Source organism: Archocentrus centrarchus, chromosome 4 (assembly GCF_007364275.1).
Source record: "Archocentrus centrarchus isolate MPI-CPG fArcCen1 chromosome 4, fArcCen1, whole genome shotgun sequence".
Lineage (NCBI taxonomy): Eukaryota > Metazoa > Chordata > Actinopteri > Cichliformes > Cichlidae > Archocentrus > Archocentrus centrarchus.
Genome location: NC_044349.1, coordinates 29370265 through 29389141, shown reverse-complemented (window position 1 = coordinate 29389141; position 18877 = coordinate 29370265). Strand labels below are relative to the sequence as shown.

Sequence of the window (18877 nt, the reverse complement as noted above, 5' to 3'; positions counted from 1 at the left end):
GATTAACAGAAATATGATATGAAAACACAAATTGTGGCATAAAAAAATTGTTGTATGAAGCAGTTTCTATTAAAAGAGCAATAAAATTCTGTAGTGTCATACAAAAGATGACATTTGTGTGGCTAAGTGCCCCACTTTATTAGACTGAGCAGCAATGTCCCAGATTTGACTGGGACATTATTGGTATTAACTAAAACTAGAAACTAGAACTGTGACAAAGCATTTTAGACATCAATGTATAAGATAAGTAAATTAAAACTAACCAAAACAATAGTACATACTTAAAAAATTAACTACAATAAAGTGAAAATGCACACACTACTTTTCCCCTGCAGCAATTGTGATGTAAATATTGTACTCTGTATTTCATTATATTTATTTAAAAGCTTTAATTAGCCTTTCTGATTGATATGTCATGCTGTATTGTTATAGATAAAGCTACCCACCAGTGTATAAGTATTTCAAATCATCTCTAGCTGCATCACTGAAGTGATGTGCATGTTAAAGAATCAATAATTATGATCTTGCATGGATGCATAATTCTACTTTAGATATTTTAAATATGTTTTTTAGCCTAAAGTCTACCCATGTTTTCTACAAACAGACTGATGCTTATATAACGCTTTTCTACTCTAACTGAGCAAAGTACTTTTATTACAAGTCACATTTACTCTTAGCAGCATTTTATTCTGTTCCATAAAGCATTTTCCTTAACTATGACGTGCACACTCACATGCATTGGGGGCATTTTGCGGTTCAGTGTTTTGCCCAGGCACACTTAGCCCCGGATCAATCCACTGACCTCCTGATTAGTAAATTACCCACTTTACCGCCCGCTAGCTTCCAGATCTGCGTCTTAAACCTGCATTCTATGTAATGGCCACCAGGGGGCGACCATTGGCCAACAACTTGTGAGTGTGGTTTCAACATCAGATCCACTCCTTGCTTATCTGGTTTGAAAAACCATAATAGGGATATTAAATTGTTCATCTCACTGAGTGACATCACTGAGGCTAAATCTATCTTTTGTAGTGTCTCCTGATTTGTTTCTATTTCCTGTGGGGCCCCTATCTGTCTGGAGGCACTGCTTGCCTGCAGGCAACTGTTTGGGGCCCCAGGCCAGAGGGGGTCCCCGAGGACTCAGGTGTCGAAGAGAGACATCTGAATAACCTGACTTCCTCTGGCATCACAATATTCGTTTTGTTTACCTTGATGTTTAATTTTGTCCAGCAGAGTGGATCCAATGTGGTGGGCATACCGTGACCAAGAGTCAAGTGAGTAAAGATTTTGTTGTTTTTCATATTATTTATAACATAATGGCGATAAAGGCTGGTACACCCCCCTTGAACAGTCTGTAGAGACTTGTTGGTCCCCTCAGTGCCCACTCCAGTGAACAAATCCTGGAAACGCCCCTGGCTCTGCATTTAATTTTGGTAGAATTTGGTTACCTTTTTTTTTTTTTAAATATCACTTATTTCACTCTTAATATGTACATCTCCGTAAATTCAAACTAACGGTTTTTCAGTTTATGGCGTCATTATTATGCATTCAGCCTCCACAATGTTCCCATTTCCGACAGCACTGGAAGCCCACACGCTCCCTCCCCCCTCCCGGCTTGTTCCAGCAGCGGTCCCGCAGAGCAGAAGTACCAGCATGGCGCTCGGTGCGGCTGGAGTTCCGTTGTTTCGCTTGTGTTGTGATTCTCATGTCAGGTTTTACTCCACTATCTGACAGAGCTCTGGTTTTCCCGCACGGTGTGCTCCTCTAGAGAAAACCCGCCTCGGAAAAAACGGCAGTATTTTCCTTCTGGATACTCACAGAGAAGTGGTTTGTAGGTTTCTGATGTGGCTTGCTAACTAGCAAGGAGGCAAAAAATTACGAGAGATACGGAGCAACAAGAGGAGGAGTCCTGTTCTGGAAGAGGTAAGCTGAATTGCATAATGTTAGTAGTTGAAGTACTTTTAAGTGGTACTAACAGGTTAGTTTGTGTCCTAAACTTGTTAAAACTCTTTTTTTTTTTTTTTTTCCAAATGCGCAAACATAACTATTTCTTTGGTATTTAAGAAAAAGGAGGCAACGTTAAAGCAGCCTCCTTGTTATCGAGCGGTACTTCCTAACAAACTTAGTTTAATTTGTTTTTTTGGTAGTTCAGTTAGAGAATAACCTACCTGTGCCTTAAAGAAAGTCACATACGAATGATTAGTTACTGTTTAGTGCCGTTACGTAATGTTTACGTTTCCCGTTACAATGTTGCAGTATAAGCGCAAAAGCTTTGTCGTTAAACAAAAGCAATGTGAGGATTTATAATTGAAGTTTGTTTTGTTATTATGATTTTTCCATTAAGGTTACTCACCAGGTTTATTTAGTCATTCATGAATCCCACTCTGTTTTTGCTCTTTAAACGCAAATCACTGCACTTCACTCCTGCACCGCTGCTGCAGGTTTCTCTGTTTTTGAGTCTGGCTCGGCGGTGTGAACCATACAGTCAATTTAAAGGGTCCAAGGATCCAAGATCACTGTTGCCAGGTGTAATTATCCAATGTCGAGTAAATGAGATTAACTTGGCTTTCGTTCCCTCCCGCTAGTTAATGTAATGATAGACCTTAAAACTGTGATATCATGTTTTTGCAAGCTTTACCAACGCTTCTCTTATATGGTTTTAGTGCAATCTTTATCACAGTCCACACTTAAAACAAAGAAATCCCATTTAAAAACATAGAAAAACCGACCATAGATCTTTCTCCTACAGAAAGACAGCTGCGGCATGACTGGGATTGGCACTAAATCTCAGACTTTATAAGCCCACCATGATTTCATTTTCAGAGGCATTAAGCTTGCAGATACATTTATGCATGAGATTTCTTAAAACGGCTTTAAAAGTATTGACTCCTGCAGCCACAAACATTTCTCTTGCACTGAAAAATCGAGGTCTCCACAGTAATAATCTCATTATAATCCACATGAAGTCTCTGTAGGCTTGCTTTTCAATACTTTGCCCTCAAGTGTGCAGTAAACAGAGGTGTTTAGGATCCTCTAAATGGAGACATCTGTATTCCTACATGCAGTAATCTTGGTAAACTTGCATTGCCTATAAATATCCTTAAAATAGGTCACTTGATCTGGACTTATTATTAGAGACACTAGGATTCATGTGAGACAGTTTTAAAATCAGGATATTTGATATAGGTGTCCTCTTTAGCTCCACAGATTCTAACAACTGTATTATAGGCATTACATTTTATATGATGCTGAACACCAGAGACAGAACATATAGTAATGAGCTGCTGGAGACCAGTACTACTAGATGAATGTCATTTTGTTGGTATCAGTGCTGTTATCCATTCAGCTTATAGAGTCGATTCTTTATTGGTCAGTGGGCAGAAACAAAGTGAGCTAACTCAAATTCCCAGCTGTTTTATCATCTCTGAATCTGAACACATTGTACAAACAAAGTAAGGAAAAAAGAGTGGAATTTCTCCGGTGTGCCGAAACTCTGCTGCCCTGAGTTTGACATCACTGTTTTGCAGTGTGCACCTGTCAGAAGTGCTTGGATACATACAATACCAGCAGACTGGGCTTTTATTTGGAACCGGTTCTGGTTCTCGATTGGTTGATGCTCAACAGCTTCAGCCAAATGTAGGCGTGCAGCAATTCTTCAAAACCACCGTTCAGTTCATAGTAGGACTAAAAAGTACCTTGAATCAGTATTCACTTGGAAATACTTGACAAACCCCCCCTACTCCCACCACCACTCTCTGCTTAATTATGGTATATTTGTGATGCGTTAGCTTTACCTGGCAGCGTCTGCACTGCACCTTGGTTTCGTTTATTTTTCTTAAATCTTTTACAGGCTTTGGATGATTCTCCTGTTTATACGGCAGCCACACATGTTTTAGGTAACATTAGATTTTTCGTGTTTAATAGCGGCCAGCAAACAGTTTCTAGCGGCATTGCTGCCACCTTCTGGCAGTGCTAGCCGCCTATTACATACTACCAAATGTAATAACTATTGAATACTCAAAAAAACATGATCATTCTCAGCTCATACCGCAGCTTTCCTTTAGAGGTATCATGGCAGAGGAAGATGGATGACATTGTTGATGTTTGTATTGCAATTTCAGTCTCTCTCTGTTACATGTTGTTCCAGCCATATGTGATGTCTACTATACGAATGCCATGACCCATTTCTTGTGTATACAGTTGATTAATTTGCATGTCTTTTTTTTTTTTTTTTTTTTTTAAATAGCTGATGCAGATGCCATGGCAATAGCCGAGGCATGGGAGTAACGTGACGGTACTTGATGTGCTTCCAAACCACAACCTTATCAGCATCATGTTTTTCTGCTGAATTAGAGGCAGAACAAACAGAGAATGGACGAGTCCGTGTTATTGGATTTGCTCGAGTGCCCTGTTTGTCTCGAGCGGCTGGATGCTTCAGCAAAGGTTCTCCCTTGTCAGCACACCTTCTGCCGGCGTTGCCTCCAAGGTATCCTCGGCTCACGCGGGGAGTTGCGCTGCCCGGAGTGCCGGACGTTGGTGGAGTGTGCCGTTGACGAACTTCCCAGCAACATCCTCCTTGTACGCCTCTTGGATGGCATCAAGCAGAGGCCAAGAAGAGCTGGCCCTGGGGCGGCAGTCTGCACAAATGGTACGTCTGGAGCCATGGCCAGAGCGCATGGAAGTGGGTCCAGGGACCAGGGCACCCCAGGAGCACAACCCCAACGAGCTCAGGCTAAGAGCACCCTTGTCCGGGTTAGTATATTATCTAACTGAGCACGGCTCAGTGAGTACGTATCTGTGTTTCCCATTGTTAGGGTCAAGCTGAAACAAAACAAAGAAAATCTGTGTGGATTAAAAACAGCATGTTGCATTACTGGCTCTCTAATCCTCGCTGCGGATTAACAGTTATCATGTTGATCCCGAAGCCAGCCAGTTGACTGCAGCCACACATTACTAAAGGCAGTGATTGAGAGCAGTTAATAGTTAAGCCACCAAATGATCTTGCACTCTATCCCAATAGTAAATGGACTTATTCTCATAATAAGGGCTCGTAGGCCTTTCTTAGTTGCTGACACTGTCATATGTCAAAGTCAGCTTTGCACTTGCGATCCCTGCTGCAGTGTTGCTTGTGAAATTCCGAGTGCAGGGTGGTTGTTTTATGTGCAACACTGAGAGGACTTGTAAAGTGTATTCAGAGCAGAAAGAAAATTGTGAAAGGCGTGGAGTCTGTTTCTCAGTAGTTTTATTTAGATACCGCTGATGAGACACAGATGACAGTGAAAGGGAGTGAATGACACACAAGGGTCGTTAATCTCAGAGCCTAAGAAAACATGGCACAAACAATGATAGTTTGTGCTTAAAAATTAAACCAAGTTGTTCAACCTAAAGATGTCATGTCAAGTCTTCACTTTAAATTTTGACATTTTAAAGTAATTTTAGTACCTTTCCGGTGTCTGACATGTAGGGATTCAGATTCCCAGACATGGATTTTGCCTAATCCTAGCCTAAATACTTTACCCTATGGGGATCTTCATTGAATTTTTCTTGTAGTCTAGGACTAGGATTATCTATGACTGGGAAACTGGCTCATAGACTTTACTTGGGTGCGCTGCCCAGGTGTATGGACAGCCATCCAATTATATTTTGCAATTTATTTATTTTTTTGCCTGCCCCAGATTGCAATGCCATCACATTACTCTCGGACAATCCTCTCGCTCTCGTTCTGACAGTCCAGTCTCGTTGCGGTTGTGGAGGTCCTTGATGTCACTCACTGGTAGCGAATCTCTCTGCTCACATTGAACAGACTTCACCTTCACCATCTTAAACTGCAGCTGGTGACTGTGGATCCAATGCTGCGTTATTTATTGTTTGGCAAGCGCATATCCAGCTTATTTCAGTTCCGATACAATGCAGATACCTTAAACATTAGTTTGCTTTGTAAAATATAGCAAATAAAGAAAAAGAAATTTACTGTGTTGCTGTAGTGAAAATAAGAAGTGGACCAAGATAAATAGAATGGAAAAATTTGATCATATTATTGTCCTGTCACTAGACTACTTCATACTGATGACTTTTGCTAGTTTCTCCTTTACCCACTTTCAGTCTAAGTGGCCCTCCTAACACACAAACACGCAAGTCATGTATAGAGTGGAGCTGCTAAAACACGGGTGAAATTAAATAACAAATAATTAGAGTGTGTTATGTTATCCTAAGTTCACTGAAAGCTTCCCAACAACGTTTGCACCAAATATAAAGAGAACAAGAAAGTTTGTTGTTGTCAGAGCTTTTCAATGATGGCAACTGACTTGACTGCAGTTTACAGCTAAATTAAAACTTTTACAAACATGCAAAGAAAAGCTGTCGGTGCAGCAAGCGTGTTATACCTCCTTATCCTTTGGTGTTAGCTTCCTCCGTGCAGTGATACCTCTGCTGCTGCTGGCACAAAAGTGTAAAACCCAAAGACTAAACTGAATAGACTGGTGTGTGGTCACTGATACCCAATCCAAATATCAGAGCTGCACATTCCTATTTATTTTCACAATTTATATAAGGTTGTATTTATTAATTAATATGATGTGATATTGTGCACCCTTTTCCTCTCTGCTGCGATACATAAAATCAGATCCTGTGGGAAACAATGTTTTCTAGCAAAAAAAAAGCAATTTTTCTTCATTACAGAGTGTTTATGCTTTTTTTTTTTTTTTTCTGAGCTGCCCAGACCTATTTGCCATGAAATGATATGTGATGTGTGTTAAAATATTTTCTAATTAACAAATTGTCTTTCATGCTGTAAATATACCCAAGACAGACCCGTGGGGCCCTCTCTGAGCAGCTCTGTTCTCCACGAGGGGAGGATTGGGTAGATGAAAAGATGTCAGGGTCTTGTGTAGAATCACTGGAATGTCAAAGCTCTGATAATGTAGCTGCCGAGCCATGCAGGTATGAAGATCAGAGGCCTTGCTGTAAATTGCTACTGGGGGACCCGCCTCATTTGCCAAAGTATCACTTCAGAGGTTTTGTGCTCATTTCAAAGCTGTTTGTGCTTTTTTGGAATTCCCCCTCGATGCTGAAAAGCCTGTTTGTTAGCAAAAAAAAAAAAAGGTGGTCATTTGAAACTATGACACTGATTCCCCATTGAGAGTATACTGCCCGTATCATGTATGAATACTGTTTTCTATTTTCCTTGCATTTCTACAGATTTTGCACGCTGCCATGCTATTGACTAATGACCCCTCTCAAGTCTTCTCTCCTAAGGCGTGCTGATAACATAGAACAAGAAAAGACATAGCAGTGCAGGTGTAACATTTTCACAACATAAAAGGCAGAGATCAAAGCTCTCACTGATCTGTGGTCGGTGCTCCGTGGGGACTGAGCCGCCTCACTGCCCCCGGGTGACACCCTCAGTTCCACTTCTTTTTTTTTTTTTTTTTTTTTTTTTTTTTTTTTTTTGTTCGCTGTCTGTCCCTGGATTTTTGGGGGTATCTTTTAAGACTTGATGTGGCTCTTCTTGTGCCATTCCTCTGTTCAAGCAGAGCTCCACCTCCAATTCTTATGTGCCCAGAGAATGGATGGGAGGGGAGAACGGTGGGGAATTGCCTGACAGATGCACAACAGGGTTTTGTTTCGGGTCGCCTCTGATCCTGCTGACTGACCGACACATGTAGAGTGGCCAAAAGAGATTTTGTGTGTGTGTGTGTGTGTGTGTGTGTGTGTGTGTGTGTGTGTGTGTAGAAAGGCCACCAGTAACAGAAACTGATGAGTGTTAAGTGAAGGTGTCAGGACCAAATGGGACAAATGTTTCGGCTTTCTATCCCTCCTCTTGTCGTCTCTGGGGTTGCAGCAGTTGTTTGACACAGCAGCCTGGCATTTCTTTGATGAGGGGAATAAAAAGGCTCGTCTTAAATGTAGCTCTGTGGTTGTCTGGGCATTCACAGTCAGGTTGATGACTCACCTCCGGAGTGCTTCGTTACATGGGTGTTTTGTCTTCCTCTCTCCCTTGTTGACTCATATAACATAGTATTTTGTTCATGCAGATTGAGACCAGATAACTGTGGTGTTTTTTTTTTTTTTTTTGCATGAGAGCGAGTAAAGCCATCGGAGCTGTCTGGAAGTCGAAGGTCAGGGTTCAGGTGTCATGGCAGTCGGGTCAGAGCAGAGGGGGGGAAGAATTGGAAAGTTTTCAGTGGATGTCCTCAGTTATCACTGTATCTCTCTGGAGAGTTGAGCCTGCACTGAGAGTACAAAAATAGACTTTGTTTCATGATAATTTCTGCCTTTGTAATAAAACTCTCAGTTAATTTTTCTGCATAGTTTAGGCTACATGTAGAGACACAATATGTACGATGATGCTTACGACTTGAGTGTTTTTTGTGAGTGTGTGCAGCTGCCATTACATGATTAGCTGATGTGAAGTCAAAGGTATACTTTCCTGACCTTTTCGGGATGCAATTAGGTCGTTGTCTCTCCTTTGGTAATGAGGAGCGCCTTTTCTTTTTATAGGCCTCTTGTGTTTGATAGCCCTTTCCTCCTGGTGTTATCTCACATCTTCAAAGATTAATTCTAAACATACAGGAAGCAAAGCACAGCCTTCTAATTCAGTATTATTTTCAGCTGATTGAAGGAAGCTGTCTAATGTCTTGTTCCCCACAGGACATTGCAAAGTGTTTTTGTTCCTCAGTTATTTTTGTAATAAAGTTCTGGCATGTTCTTTCTCTCTTTTGTAGTGGATTTATTTCTTCAGAGCAAAAGAATGCTGTTTATAGGTTCCTTGTGTAGAGAGATGTCATTAAAATTCCTGTGCGCCTCCCTCGTCTGAGGTCGATGAGTCATGCTGGCCCTCTTTGATGACATCATATTGTTGTTGAGGCCTTTCCTTTTGGTCGGCTGGCTGACCTCTGCCTGCGCGGCCGAACCCCTTAATTACACCCTCACGCTGCCCAAATACTGGCAAACACATACTTGCTGCTTTCCACTGGGAATTTTTCAAGAGGCTTTTGGTCTATTCATTCCAGCTCCCTCAGCACGCTTACACTTTTCTCTCGCCTCCTCTGTATTTCCCACACAGGTCTACAAGCAGCTGTGACCTTCTGGACATTACGTCCTGGGATTTTAGAGCCACCTGTAATTTTTTTGTCCTATGAGCCACTGACACCAGCTGAGTTTACCCCCCCCCATATTTCTGCCATGTACCTCCTCCTCCCTCCTCACTGTCTAAATCTGGGATGGAGCCTGTTAAAGGTGTAATGAGATTAGAGTTTATTAGACAGTGAGTCGGCACTGCTCCCTGTTCACTTACTCGCTCTCTCCCAGCGCTTCCTCAGAGGGAATTGTTGGGTCTCTCTTTATAATGTTTTAAGGTCTTGACCTTTCTATGTAAAGTGCTCTGATAGGACTTGCATTGGGATCTGGCACTATATAAATTGAACTGAATTACTGCTGACTGTGGAAACAAAACAGTTGCTATTTAGTGAAGCCTCCGGTTCCTACTATGTAGCTTTGAATACTCATGTAATGCACTTTAAACTGGACTTTTTACGCTTTTGTGTTCCTTCAAAGGTGGATTCTCATATTAAACATGAGCTCAGTGTGTGCTCAGGCTTCACTCTAAATGTTCACTTTATCATTTTTTTTTCTAATTCTTGGCTCTTTTATGATGTATTGAGATGGGGATTGCTAGGGTTTTAGAAGACTAGCTACCAATAGAGATTTTTTTTTTTTTTTTTTTAATAAACAAAAGCTACAACCCTTAAGTTAGCTAATGTGTCGTATTAACCTGCTCTTTTGTTAACTGTGTTTACACATAGAAAAACAGCTTCACAAAACTGTGACGAGGATTAAAAAAGGGTATAAAAAACCAAGCAGGGCTATGGAATGAATCAGAGTTTTAATTAAATTGTAATTATGGTTTTCAATGATTGAGAAAGCAAGATAAATGAGATAAAACATTTATTTTTCTGCGTTAGGTTTTGCAGTGCTGCTCGGTTTGTCTTTTGTTTTTGGCTTTTCTTTACAGTGGTGGGCTTTGCAGCTGGATTTGCAGCTGCAGTTCAGCTGGATTCAAGGTGACAGATTTTTCACCAACAAGAGTAGAAAAACCAATTCAGGCTCTTTTTTTTTGGGGCGGGGGGGCAGACAAAAAGCCTTGTGAGGAGAAACAAATGTGTTTTCTTAAAAGTGAACTTATTGCATTTAAAAACTGTGACCTCAGTACTGACCAAAGTAGTTTTGCCATTATCAAGCAGCTTCAGAAGGACTATTTTATGACTTAATACTGTTGTACCTGCTCACCTGATAGCTGTCCACTGATAAGAGGTGTTTTGGTGCTTTCCCTCTGGCATACATGTTACTCTCTCTTCATGCTGGAAGTGGGAAATAAACTCCCTGCTGTCTCTGTCTGCCGTCCTCCTGTTCCTCCTCCTGTCTGCAGAACTGCACATATGAGGCTCTGCTTTCCTGTCTGTGCACAACCACAGCACACAATTAGCAATTAGTGTTATAGCATGTAGCGCTACATGAATCAAGCGCAGCATTAAATTGTACAAGCACAGCACCCCTTTCTAACAAGCCGTGGACATCATCCATCATCCACCACACGTCATTGTTAGCGTTTAACACAGTGCTATAAAACATGCATCAGACCTCACAGGGTTAATTTAATTATGTAGGTTTTGTAAATAGCGTGTGCTGATGTTTAACACTAGATTTTGGGTGGTCAGATGCATGATTTCAAAAGTCACATTATTAAGGATTTGGACAATAAGGTTTACTTTGGTCTATGAATCATGAAAAGCTACTCTAGTGAAGTCCAAGAATATCAAGATGGAACTGTAAATGAGCAGAAAACATCCCCTTCAAGTAAGAATTTTGGGGCCAATTTGTAAATTATATTTTAAATGCCTGTTAGTAGATGGATAATAATCCCCATTCTCTACAGGCTCACAGAGGAATGAAGGCTATCCCATCATGCCTTTGGCAAGGGGATGAGAACCTGGGCAGGTTGCCAGTCTATCACATTACTGACATCATAGGCAAATATGTTCATCATCACCATCATTTTGTTGTTGTTGCTGCAATTTTCAGATTCCCAACTATGTTTTGGAGCACACGCAGCACATAAGAATGTGTGAGTTTCCATAATACACAGGAAGAAGCTGAAAAGATCCAATCAAGTGATTAAGGTGCAGCCGAAGCCTCTTCATTGTGGGATTTCACTGCTCCCGAGATGAAGGGTGTGCACCTGCCTTTTGTCTTTTTGGTCCATCAAGACTTTTAGCCCAGACGCTTGGAGGAAAAGACTTTTGTTCAGTCTTTCCTAGACAGACTGGGATGTTTTGTATTGGTGTGTCTCTGAGGAATGTCACGAACACTTGTAGGTCACTGTTTCTCCTCTAAACACTGGGCTTGTTGAGTCTCGTCCTGCTTGCCAGCTCACATTTACCTTTTTGAGTACACCTTAAAGCATCAGCGTGGATTTTATGTGGCTCGTCTGAGTGTTTTAGCGGTGACACATAACCTCTTTATGGTTTATGTGATGATTGTGGTTACAGGTCTGCGTCTTTCACATGAATAACTAAGGTGTGTAGTTCTGTTGATAATCAAGCATGCGCTGATGTGCTTCTGCACCTGAAAGCCTTCAGGCAAGCATTTTGTTCCAAGGCACTGTCATATTTATACAAAATGCAGATGATCTGTCCATCATTTTTGGGCTCCCTCTATGAACTGCTTATTATATTTCACCATGTGAGATCTGAGTACCCCCAACTACCCTAACCTCATGTTTTGAAGAAAAACAAAAGGACTTTTATGGAAAAGATTTAAATAGTTTTTGATGTGTGTTATGTGGTCCTGTGTTGGCATCATTTGCAAAGGCAGGGTTTTTCCTGGATCTTTAGGTGGTCTAACAGTAAAGGTAATGAGACTGTGGCACCTTATTTAACACATTTATCTGTAATTTGATAAGTGGAATGGCTGTTATGCTTGGGTAAATCAAGACCCAGTGAATATCCATCTATCCTCTAATGCTTAACCTTTTCAAGGTCGCGAGGGGCTGGAGCCTATCCCAGCTGTAATAGGGCGAGAGGCAGTGTACATACACCCTGTACATGTTGCCAACCTGCCACAGGGCTAACACAGAGAGACAGACAGCCATTCACACCTATGGGCAATTTAGAATCACCAATTAACCTAACCCCACTAACTGCATGTCTTTAGACTGTGGGAGGAAACCCACGCAAACACGGGGAGAGCTGGCGCCCAGGCCAAGGTGGATTCGAACCCAGACCTTCTACCTGTGAGGTAACAGTGCTAACCACCACACCACCATGCTGCCCAGTGAATAAAACTGGTTAAATGAAATATTTGCTGGTGATTTTCCTCTCTTCGTCTCTGGATAAACTTTATTAAGTAGGAGGTCACCAGAATCTTTTATATGCTGGGGAAAAAAAACTTTGGTAGGTATTTGGTTCAGAAAGACGGTGGGGATTTAAGCTAAACAGAACAGCTCCAGAAAGCACATTGATGGCACTCACAGGGTCTGTTGATTGCTTGAAAACTTAATTTGATAATCAAAATGATGTGACAGTGAGGATACCATGAGGAGGAAAAAATACAGAAACAACCAAAGATCCCCAAAAAAATAAATAAATAAAAAGCACAGATGAGAAACACAAACAGTGGCTTATTTTTAACTGTCAGTTTCACGTCACAACAAAGAAGCTGTTTTTATATTATTGTGTACTGTGTTTTACTCTATTGCAGTATGTTAGCATGGGTCTACAAAGCCTTGCGTAGCACCTCCAGACTAGACTGTGCAACCATGTCGGAACCTTATGTTAGGACACACTTCACCCCCAGAATTATCAAGAATAGAAAAAAACAGTTTTCAAAAGCCATAAATCACATTTTCATGGGGGTAGGGTGCCATTCATCATCAACAGTGCCTTAAGTCTTAGTGCGTTAAATTCCTGCTGTATATGTGCCGGATATGTGAAACTGAGCTGTTCAAGTTGTACTTGGAACAAACACATTTTGAAGAAGTTACTTTATTTAAAACACAGGAAGGTCCATTCACAGTGTCAGAGCTTAAAAAAAAAAGAAGAGGAAAAACAGCATATGTATCAAAGAGATGTCCTTGTGCTAGTTGAATCTGTGTGCTTAATATTGCTACCAAAATAGACCAATCATAGTCACTGAGGTCTGTTTTGCTGCGACATGTAGTTACCTTTTTATGGTCTTAGATTTAATACGCTATAAAACAAGCATCAGACCTCACAGGGTTAATTTCATTGTGCCAGTTTTGTAAACAGCATGTGTTGATGTTTTTCTTTTCTGTTGTTTTAACACTAGATTCTGGGTGGTCCGTCAAACACAAAGTGCTACAGTTGCTACTGGCCCTTTTCCTTTGTCTGTCACATCTCCTGCCATGTCTGTCAGCATGACAATACTAAGACAAGCATCCATGACCCCCCCTTTACCTCAGTCCCAGTCACACCTGTGGAAGCTAACAAAAGCCTTTCTTTAGATCCCATATCGTGTGTGTGTGTGTGTGTGTGTGTGTGTGTGTGTGTGTGTGTGTGTGTGTGTGTGTGTGTGTGTGTGTGTGTGGGGTCAAGTGGCTAAAGCCTCCTAGAGAAATGTTGTTGGTACCAACAACTTGTCAGCTATTTGTTTTACAAACCTCTTTGAGTTGCTTGTAATTTAGGTCATATTGGCAAAATAAAAATGTCATCTATAACCTGGCTTGTGTGTGTTATGTAGTAACACTAAATTGTTTTACAAATGTTTTCAGTGTAATTTATCCTTTGATGTTTTGTCAGCTGTTTGAAGCCATGACACCCCCCCAAACCACAAAGTATTCCCGAGGTACTTCTAATACCTGCCTGACCTTAGCATAACAGTTTCACCTCTCACCCTGTGTTGGGTTTGGTGGGCCAGAATTGGTCATCCATGGACCGTTTGACTGCTGGCATGTTAAGTGTTCAGTTCCCGTCCCTGAGGCAGAATCATGATTCGCTCAGTTTCGTTTTCAGTTGTGTGACCTCTGACCCAGGAGCTATTGCTTGCTCTTAACCCATCTTTTAAGCAGCAACAGCAGCAGCGATTGCCCCTGGCTCACCTTGCTGATGCATGGGAAATGTGTAATCCCAGACCTCATTCCTAAGACTGCATGACATATTTTAAATGTCTGCTTAGGATCTCTGGTCTTCCTCCTCTCTGTTAGTGTAGTAGTATGTGCTGAAATGTTTCCTGTTTATTCTTCAAGGCCCAGATGTGCAGTTAATCTGCGTTTGACCGTGGGGGACGTCTCAGCAGTGAGAAGGCACTAGGTGTCCAGACGATGAAGTGATACAGTGTAAATGTAACTGTCCAGCCACATCTTATGCGCCATTGGATGCCATAACACATTTACTTGCAGTGTGAACAGTAATCATAATCAGAAGAGGCTTGGAAAGTGAAGTCTACTCCCTGAAGCACAAGATTATAGTTCAGTTTGTCACAAGTTATTTGGATCACAAAGCGAAACTAAAATGTTGAGGGGAAACTGAACTGCAGGATTGTGTATGTCTCGAAAAATCACTTTGAAAATTACATTTTAGTCACTTGAAGAGCTCTGGTCATAAAATCTTGATTTGTGAAAGTTTCTTATTATTCTAACGAAAGATCTGGATCTAATATATTCTTAATGACAGCTAATTGTTTTCAGATTTGTTGGATTTGTCAAACAACCCAAGCTAGAGAGCATAAGAGAAAGACATGAGATTTGATGAATAAAAATCTTTTGTATGACAAAGATGGTGTTTGCCCATTCTTTTCTGCAGTGAGCCAGTCAACAGTCAAACAGGGAAAGCCAGCCATGGTGGCATTGCACTGCTGCATGTGCTCAGAGGTTTAGCTGTGTTATTGCAGGCATTTCTGCTCAGTATCATAGTAAAATTGTAGGTACGATTGTTAGACCTGGGCCATGGGGAAGCTGGGGCCTATCGCAGCTGTTATAACTGGCCAGTCTATCACAGAGAGAGAGCCATTCACTCTCACATTCATACATTAGCTAATGTAACAGTTGTAGTTCTTTTTTAAGTAACCCCCCCAAAATCCAGGTTATTGTTGTGAAACGTTGTAGATGTTTAGCACTAGTAAAACTTGTGTGTGTGTGTGTGTGTGTGTGTGGGGGGGGGGGGGGGGGGGGGGGGGGGGGGGGGGGGGTTCTGATGTTTTTTACCTCATTTTGGGGCAAAGTCACAAAACTTTTGACAGGATTTTATACATGAATTTTTCATGTTCCACATAATTAAAACAAAGTTGTGTTGCTAGCTAAAATAACCGTATGGAGGTGTTACTAATGTGGCCGCTTCTAGGAAGACTTTGAAAGTTCTTTAAAGTTTTTCGGGGGGTTAAAGCAATGATTTATAACAGAAATGAGGGCAGTTTAATAAAAATAAATAAATAAAAGATTAAAGTGCATGTAGGTTCACTGTGGTTAATCATCTGTTAATTGAGTAAACAATAAATTTGAGTTCTTGTCTCTGTTTTCCAGTACACATGGTTAAAAAGTGATAAAGTGATTTATGTTGCAACAAAGTTCCTTATAAAATTGAAAACTAGGCTACTGGATGGCTGTGTTCTCAGTTCCTCCACATGTGTGAGGTCTCGTTTCCTGACAGCATGTGATTAATTATTGAAGGGAACTTGAATAGAAGAGAGATCTGACAAAGACCCATCCATAATGTGCTTTCTGCACTCACATCCCACCACAAGCTCTGACTTGAGCGCTCCCTTCAACTTGTATCCCATCATAACTGTTCTGACTACAGACAAATGTGCATTGAGCCCAACCACACACACATACACCCACCCACCCACCTAGTACTCTGACTGCTCTGACACAACCTGAGCAATGTTTGTTTTAATGAGTCACAGACAGAGTTTAGATCCATGAGGGCCCATTATATGGTACACACCCACAAAAACACAGGTGTGCAGGCAGTACACAAACAACTGTGACAGCTATGTTGAAATGTTGGCGTGAGTTTGAGCTGAGCAGCCTGCTTTTCTGTTTTCCTTTCTGAGAGGCTCTGATATTCATGCTGATGATGTCAAGAGGCCAATTATCTATAAATCTGGACATCCTGGTTAGTTTTTGAAAAGAGCCAGCATCTGTCTCTCCTTTTTTTTTCTCCAGTGCTTAATGGTATTGCTGTGGGCTGAGTCACCAAAGCAACCTGAGATTTTTGAAATGTGACTCTCATTGTCAAATGTCTAATGAGCTCTGCCCATATGTCCTCCTTTTAATGGACAATGTGGGCACGAAAAGTCACCAAAATACTTCTCGAAGAAATAGTTTTCTTATTAATGCTCATCTTAATATATATTCATAATGCACAGATCACAATGCTAATGCCACCTGCCTAAAATTGTATAGGTCATCTTTGTGCTGCCAAAACAGCTCTGACGCAGAGGGCAGTATATCTTTGGGGTCTGGTGGTGTCTGGCATCTGATCCTTTTGGATCAGCAGAGTGCAGCTTCAGTTAATCTGGGGCATGCCACTCTATCACATTGAAATCTAGGTAGCTGGGAAGCTGAGTCAACAGGTGGGACACTTCATCGTGAGCATTTCTTTCTTCTTTCTTTTTTTTTTTTTTTTTTGGCCTCGTAGACTAGTAGGGGAGACTGCTGCTGTTAGGGTGTGCCATTGCCATAGGGGCGTCTGCTTTGTTTGCAGCTGCATTTAGGATGCTAGGGCTCAGTCTCCAAGAAGAAAATTGCATTGTAATGAGGAAATTGGTGTTACACCCTTTACCTGTCAGTGGTTTTAATGATACGGCTGATCGGTGTGTAATGTGACCTATTTTGATCATTTGCTTTTCAAATAAAGTTATGTTTGTACTTTAATAAAGCAGAGGTCTGACGCTTCAGGACTGATGTAAGCTTGTTAAATAAAAGCAGTGCTATAATCCCGTTAAGCAATACCATTTTTCCCACAGAACTGAATTGTATTTGTTGCGGTCGGAGAGGAAAAGGATGGACCGCAGGGGGTGAATATAATCAGCTGCCTGTATTGTCAGTTCCATGGATAGGCCTTAGCTCTACCATCTTGAGGTGAATGAAGCAGAAGTAGTTGCTGTTGTGCTGAACAGAACAGTGAGTTTGGTGTATCAGACATGAACTAGTTCTCAGCTTGCAGCAGAACACCAGCTTTATGCTAATGTTTGGAGTCCATCCAGTCTCCAAGAGAGACTCTCTGGAGAGCAGCTGAAATACCTTGAAGTTCACCACAACAGCTACCTGTGCAACCTGCTGGTGGGGAAATCACAGGAAGGGCTGACTGGTTAGCAGAGACTAAACTTTCATAGCAAAGGGATTGTCCACAGACGGAAAAATAAAAATCTAATTTGGGCTTCACATATAGGTAAAGTCTGCACGGGACATGCTAGTGAGAATCCTGAACTATATAACACATATGCAGACCTCAGTTTCCCAGATTTGCTCTGTGGTGCTTCAGTTTGTGATGCCAGATAAAAGAAAGCTAGCAGTTACATGTTACATCTGCACCGAGTCAAGGGTGGACTGCACAAATACATTCACACACTTTGCTAAGAAAGTGAAAAATGGTCAATGCTGTTCTGCTCCTTGACTTAGAACAGATGCAGTGTTTGCGCCTTGGCCTTTTTCCAGGACTGTGTCAATATCTTGGCTTTGTTTGTCCACTGTAGAGGCGTACAAATACCAGCCAATGCAAGCAAATGTTCTTCAGTTGCCCACCACTCTGGCATACAACAGGGCAATTGAAAGATAAGCAAGTATGAGAAACACTCACACATTTAACAAAGATTACTGGGACACAAAATAGCAGTGGCTATAGTAGGAAAGGTAGGTGCCCAGCTTCTTGTCAACTTTCTCTTCGCCTTGCAACACCCTGAGTAAATTAAAGTCAGCTGAAGCAGAGCAGAGCAGGTGGCTCACCCTGAATGACTGAGAGAACAAAAGGCCACAGACACTGCATGCTTTCACCAACACAGTGGAGAGTAATGTGAGGAAATGCTTAGTATTCAGCTCATATTGACTAGTACTCAATACACAGATACTGTGACATTTGTGAACTAATCCCACTGTTGCTTGGATACAAGTTAACTTCCTCAGTGCTAATCCCTGTTATTAATTATGATTATACGTGACAAAAGAAGCTTCTGAGCTTGAAAGCTCTCTGATGATTGAATTGATGCCTTTTTATTCTAGTTAATGTATTGATTAATGAAATGCTTACTCAGAAAATGTTTTCATTACTTCTGCGGGAGATGACGTGATATTTTTCAGTACAAAGTGCTTAAGTAGTTCTACAGTATAATGAGAGGTTGTGTAATACTGTAATTAACTCAATGTGGACTGTCCTAACTTGTACATAAATTTAGTTATTGTTTGACAGACAGCTTGAGCTGCTCTATAAGACTTTTAAAAACTATGCATAGCTTTCAAAAAACCACTGTAATTAAAAAAACACCCGCAACTCTGAAGCAAAGTGCTGTTGGTTGTTTTTATGCTACCAAAACAGTACGGTGACTGGGAGACCATCACACCGTGTAGCTGAGAGTCAGTATAATAACAACAACCTGCATGTGACCATTGACGGTATAAAAAATGGCTGTAGCTTCCAGGTCTGAAAAATGGCCAGCAGGGATGAAACGTGGTTGCAAAAATACCTCCAGTTGTATAGAAGTCTAAAAGTCCCTCGGTTCCCTTTCTCCGTGACCTCAGTAAACATTTTCCTGACAACTTTATGGGCTCCATTGCTAGTTTTTGTCATACTGAATAGAACTTTAAGCCTTTGAAGAGTCAGAAAGGGTATGCTGGTCGTATGAGTATTATAGTCTGAGCCCCATTAGT

At 41.2% G+C, this 18877-nt stretch overlaps 1 protein-coding gene across 2 annotated transcripts in view; it reads left to right on the top strand.

Annotated features, from left to right (window-relative positions):
- The first annotated feature begins 1657 nt into the window (after positions 1 to 1657).
- The window catches only part of sh3rf1 (SH3 domain containing ring finger 1), a 50511-nt gene continuing 33291 nt past the window's right edge, over positions 1658 to 18877 (top strand). For both annotated transcript variants that reach the window (XM_030728020.1, XM_030728019.1), the window contains exons 1-2: positions 1658 to 1923; positions 4247 to 4752. In XM_030728020.1, the coding sequence (XP_030583880.1) occupies positions 4372 to 4752 (381 nt within the window). In that variant the 5' untranslated portion in view covers positions 1658 to 1923; positions 4247 to 4371. The remainder of the gene's footprint in view (positions 1924 to 4246; positions 4753 to 18877) is intronic.